Source organism: Amblyomma maculatum, chromosome 1 (assembly GCF_055883805.1).
Source record: "Amblyomma maculatum isolate TAMU_Amacu chromosome 1, ASM5588380v1, whole genome shotgun sequence".
Taxonomy (NCBI): Eukaryota; Metazoa; Arthropoda; class Arachnida; order Ixodida; family Ixodidae; genus Amblyomma; species Amblyomma maculatum.
The window spans coordinates 150,340,154-150,346,153 of record NC_139344.1 but is presented as its reverse complement, the minus strand read 5'-3'; the positions used below and the strand labels follow the sequence as shown (position 1 = coordinate 150,346,153).

At 42.0% G+C, this 6,000-nt stretch overlaps 1 protein-coding gene across 10 annotated transcripts in view; it reads left to right on the top strand.

Annotated features, from left to right (window-relative positions):
- Positions 1–318: 318 nt before the first annotated feature.
- AP-1gamma (adaptor protein complex 1, gamma subunit) overlaps positions 319–6,000 on the top strand; it is a 136,862-nt gene continuing 131,180 nt past the window's right edge. For 2 of the 10 annotated variants that reach the window (XM_084589266.1, XM_084589265.1), the window contains exon 1: positions 367–410. In XM_084589266.1, coding sequence (XP_084445392.1) covers positions 382–410 — 29 coding nt within the window. In that variant the 5' untranslated portion in view covers positions 367–381. The other 8 variants (XM_084589273.1, XM_084589271.1, XM_084589272.1 and 5 more) reach the window with 6 other exon arrangements.

The window sequence follows — 6,000 nt, the reverse complement described above, 5'->3', positions numbered from 1 at the left end:
CCCACTCCAGCTTAGCCTGGGTTAGCCGAGATGGGCAAGGGTTGCGATGACATATGGAGCGTAGGCGTAAGCGTGTAGGTAAACTGAGCTAGCGTAGGGGCGTAGGGTAGTGGTGGTGGTGGCGGCAGTGACGGAGTGTTTCTTGTTTATCTTTGTAGCTTCCAACATGTTCATATTTATTTTTAGCTTCGTAATGCTAGATAGTAAAAGAAAAGGCAGGAAGCTTGAGCCACGCGTGCCCTAAACTGCGTTTTGCAACACATTTTTACACTTCAAGGAAAGAAATAGAACCAACTTTATACCCAAGCGGAAACTTGCCAAACTAACGCACGAGACCTCTTTCCGTTAGGAAACTTAGGGTGCTTGTCACTAGATGGCACAATGGATCTACAAGCGGCTCTCTTCTCGAGGTAACATACATAGCGTTAAAATCTTTTTTCTCTCCGCTTGTGTGAACGTCACTCTACATAGTTCTTTTCTTAACAACGCCGACAGTGCGCGGAGTTGAGTCCCATCGTATTTCACTGTGATCTTGTTGTTGTTAGCCGCGAAAAATGGACTGCCGATCGCCGCTCGGACACTTGCACATTGGTCGGCGCCATGTTGCTACGGCACTACTGTACTCGTCTGCGCTGGTTCGGCTGAACTGTTGTTAGGCTTAACTGTGTAGTGCGCAGGCGTTTACGGCGCCGGCGACGCCTCCGTAGCGGTGAGAAAAAGATCGGATGATCACCAGCATCAAGTGTGAATTTCGCCACCACTGTAAGGTCTAAAGGTTGTCTTGTGTTGCTTTGCTTATTTTTACTTGACACCGTGTGTCTTGAATTGGACGTGGGCGGATACATCTTCAGCGGAAACGATTTGATATCGGAACTAACCTTACCACCTTTCCGGCACCCTGCGCTGGATATAACGGTCCGTAACTTGTGGTACTGAAGCAGAAAAAGGAGAAAACGAAATGTGCTTTTCCTGGCTCTCATGCATTTATTTTCGGGATTCTGTAAGGGGTTTTAGCAAAGCTAGTTTGGCCGAAGTGGCCTTTCGCTAGGAATTAGCTCTCATTGTAGGTTTTGCGCATACCATCGCTTTGTAATTTTAGTAGATGGACAATCGATCTTTACTTATCGCTGGTGAGAACCACGCTGCATTGTGCAGTTTCGTCGTCGAGGTGCGATAAGAACGACGATGCGTATCGGTGATTGCCATAAATCCGCTACGTAGCGAGGCGAGTTCCTCAGCCGTCTGTCTTTACGGTGCTCACCTTGTGTTCGCCTTGGAATTTGGGCAGTAGGGAGCCCATTTGCAGTGTTTATTACTTTTTTTTTTAGCATGTTGTGTGATTAATAACCTTCTTGGCTGCATGACACGTTTTCCCGGACTGCGCTATGCTCATGTTTAGGCACTTGCTGACTTAATTCTGAGGCGATCCTACATAAAGGATGCTCAGCGGAATATTTGTTGTTCCATCTGTACGACCAGTTTTATGTCAACTTTTATTGCGCAGTTTTTCTTTCTTTTTCTTGGTAAAGAGCGTCTTCTGATATGGGCAAAGCCGGAATGTCATCTACATTAGTCTGCTTTCCAGAAAGCCATGTTGTTCCGATCGTGTATTCACCTTTTACTGCACTGGCATGGCTTCACCATTTTTAGTCATAGAAGGAAGTTCACGGAATGTGGGTACACGTAAAAAAAAAAAAAAAAAAAAAAAAAAAAAAACCCTGTGTTTCCTTACCATTCGCTCGGTATTCGTCGCAGCGTATCGACTCACGTTCTCTCATGCTTTGCTTCTCGTTTACCTCATGTTCCTGACCGCGCAGAAAGTTTTCTTTCTTTTTTTTTTTAGCAAACTCGCATTTCGCAGACTTCTGTCCATGACTGCACTTTTCTTGACCGCTTTAGTCCGATTATAAAGTTGCCGCCACTGTAATGAATGGCTGTACTTAACGCGATGCGTGTTTTAACGTGTTCATGGGAACTGTGATTCATTTGCCTTATAGGATAGCGTATGTTTCATATTTCGGACCTAGGCTTTGATAGAATTAAAATTTTCTTTTTCTTTTTTATTATGAGTGTTTTCGAGATTCAAGTGCTACCTTGAAGGGAGCAGAGATCAAGTGCCCACTTCAAGTGTTGCTGTTCATTAGTTGCACCTTAGTATATTCATCATGGTGTTTTTTTTTTGTTTTTTTTTTTGGTCAACAAATGAGACCTGATATAGTGAAACCTTGCACTTTGTAGAGAGGCAGAAAGTCTTTTATTTTGCATTGAGTTTGCTTTTCTATATGGATGATATTGTGATAAGGTATAGTACGCAACAGTCATGTAGAGATCTCAAGGGGTGTAGTGCTAACAGTAAAAAGTGAAATTAGGCTGCAGTAGATGATGTTAGCATGGGTGTAGCAATGTGGCTACAGAGAGAAGTGATAGCTTTCTCAGACCTTGGCAGTTAAAAAAGAAAGAAAATATCATTCTGGTCTGCGTCTTGAACCTAGGATTACTGCAGTTTTGGAGAACTCTGTCTGGAAACGAAACTAGGTTCAGAATCACGATCAGAAAGAATGAATCCAGAGTCCTGGCATGACTGGTACACCACACCACACCTGTGCCAGTCCTGGCACAGGTGTGGAAGCTGGTAAAGGTGCATAGAAACCAAATTCAGCTTTTGGTTGTATGTTTTCTTCTCGTTAATGATGCACAGGACATTACCATACATAGATCACCATATTGCATTCACCTGTGACCGCTGTGCAGTTTATAATTTAATTTTTTTTATACACCGATAGCATCAATAGTTCCATATAGGTTATGTGAGGGATGAAAACACTATTATATAGTCACTCCTTCGTTGTTTTGTTTCACTACAATGCTAAAGCCAGCCTGCCTCAAGATCCAAGGTCACAGCAAGTGAAGAAGCAGTGATTATATCAGTTTTTTCATTGCTCATGGGACCTGTATGGAACTTAGAAGTCGTAGCTATCCTTGACTACTGAAATTGAAACAAGTGACAGAAGTTTGATTATAGATTATTATGTGTTACATATCGTTACGAAGATCAAAAACACGCAACCTTATATTACATGCTTTCCTTTGTAGCCACATGGCTATGTTGGCCTGGATTAGTTACCCTTGATTGAAGTCTACTCCACCTTGAAAAATCATCATGAGTCTGCTAGGCTATGTTGCTGCACTTCCATGCAAGCATTATTTTTAGAACCTTGCAGATGTGGGCAGGTGTAATCGTTTGCTTGACTTATGCTTTGCTCAGAAGTGCTCCTGAGGCTTATTGTGCACCACAGACTGTCATATGATCCTCTCAGTACACTGTTCACGTTAATGCTCGCTTATTGAGCAGCTAAACTATAGACAGCCTGCCAGTGCTATTAGGCCATTGATATTGCTGCTCCTCTTTCAGTGCTACCAAATGAAACAAAGGTAAATATTGGGACAGAGGTTTGACAGTGCATAACACTGCAGACTGCACCACTGCTATGTAGCTTTGGAATGTGGTTTTAACATACATTGTTTGTTCCAAGGTTGAAACCACATGCTACTCGGAATGCATTGCATTGTTACTAGAATAATGTTTCACTCAGAATTGCAGCATATTGAGTTCAGCAGGCATGATGAAATGTTGCCATTCTATTGCAAAACATGCTGCTGCATTGTGAAGGGTAGGGAATGGCTGGCATATGGAATGCAAGTATTTGAACTCATGATTCTACTGTGGTTAGACTTCCATTTTAGGTAGCTTCATTTCAAAGGTGCAGTGGTTTGATGTAAGATGTATGTATCGTGAACACCCTTTTTACAGACTTGTCTCCTGCATTGGTTCAGGTTTGGATGTGTTTAATGTAGCAGACAGCAGTTACATTACTGAGAATTCTGCTGCCCATTTGCCTTTATTTTGAGCCTTGCTGTTTATAAAGGAACTATACTCGGCGACAACTTTCTGTGGCAATGTGGTGGAAGCTACGGAGCCGAAACTCACCAGCTCGCTCCGCACAGAATTTTGCAGGTGATATTCTGGAATGTTATTCCATTACGGAAGTATTAACCTTGTTACTGTATCAGGCTTAAACTACAGTACTAGCCAGTACAGCGGAAGTTTAATATGCAATGCTCATGTCGATGGCTGCCTCATGGGATGCGTCTGCCACTTTTCTCCGCCCATTTCTGCGCACGTTCGCAATGCGCGTCTATTTTTGACAGCGTATGTCGTGCGCGGTGCCGAAACCGCAGCCGAGGCCAGGTACTCGGAACTTCATGGCGTAGTAACACAGTAAAAAAAGCCCCGCCCCTGTAGCTTTGGCTCCATTGTCACAGAAAATTGTCCCCAAGTATAGTTTACTGCTATGCTTTGCTTGGCTTAGCGCTATTACTTTGCGTTCCCTTAGGGAAGTCTCTCAAAAAGCAAGGAGTTAAATTTTTATGACTGCACTAGATATAACGTTTAATTGTTAAGTCTATACCTGTGTGTGAATTCTTGTGTTGTTTTTACAGATGAGATTTTCTGCTTTGATGTCATTTTTCTTTAGTTGTTTCATATTTCCAGTGTGCGAAGAGTGCACAAGTTTTTATTTCATATTGTGGTATACACTGTTGGCCAGTGCTTATAGTGATATTTTCAGTTCTAAAACTATGTACCTGCAAAATTACATTTTGGGGTTTCTTATCTCTGTGCACAACAGAAACATTTTGAGTCTCCTGCGATTACTCTTTTTTTTTTTTTTTCTAATTGCGTGCACATACTTGCACCCACTCGCATGTGTTTGTTTACATGCAGGCTGGTACAGTGCAGTAAGTTTACACTTTTCTTGTTTTATTCCATCACTTTAATAATTCGGATTGGTGAAGCTATTTGAGATGGCATGCCACTTTTGTTAAAATTTTCTCTTTTTTTCTTCACTATACATTGAGCTAGCGGTTCTTGCTTGATCTGGTCACTGAGTGTAGCATGTACAGCCTTTATCAAAACAGCCCAGAGGGTTTGCTTTTAAGCCATATAATATGACTTCTGTAATAATCGTGGAAGTCCTAGCCATTGGAGAGGGTAGGACGAAAAATCTTCTTGCCTTCATCAAGTATGAAAACCTGGGAATGCATTATGAGCCACATAGTATCGCTCAAAAGTAGATCCCCTGGGCTGTAAACTATTGATAAAGGCTGTATTGTGCCTGCTGTTAAGTATTATGTAATACATAGACCATTCATCACTCACTGAAGCTTTTACGGAATGCATAGCCTTGTGTAGATAATAGGGATGGAAAACCATTTGCTTCCCTAGGGCGCATATCTTTGTTCTGTGCCCTGACATATTTAATTACTTTAAATCTAGAAAAAGAAAAAAGAGGAGACCTGTAGTATTGCACTACTGAAACTGTGATGTTGGCTATTGCATGCATTCATAAGTACACACATCTCGCTTGTAGATGCACAGTATTGTGGCATATTTAGGTGTGTACTGATCTCTCCTGTAGTCATCAGTACAGGGGGCTACACAAGTTCTTGTAGCATGGGCATTTGTGCAGAAGCTATTTTCATGCAGCCATTTATGCATCCCAGTGTTAAAAGTTGCACAACTCAGTTGTGGGTTGCGTGCCCAAGCTTTGATTTCAAAAACGTTTTGCCATCTGTGCAGCCGCTGTCACTCATAATGTGGGTATATTGGGCATTTTGTTTCTGCTCCTCACAAAGCATGCACTTTTTTGTACTTTGTATATGCTAGCTGCAGTAACTTCGCTATCACTATCAAGGTTTACATTTCATGGCCTCTGTATTCATTATGCCTTTTTCACTTTATTTTTTATTGCTTGGACAGTCCATCTTGCCCACAGTGTAGTGTAAAGGAGGTTATTTAACCTGTTTGGGGTGGGGTGGTGCCTGCCTTCAGGGTAGAGCAACGTTAGTATTCTGTGCATTAAAGAGTACATGCAGTACATGTAACATGTATGTGTGTAGAACTGTGTCTCATGTTTGGGTGGATTATGTGTGGCAGTGGCA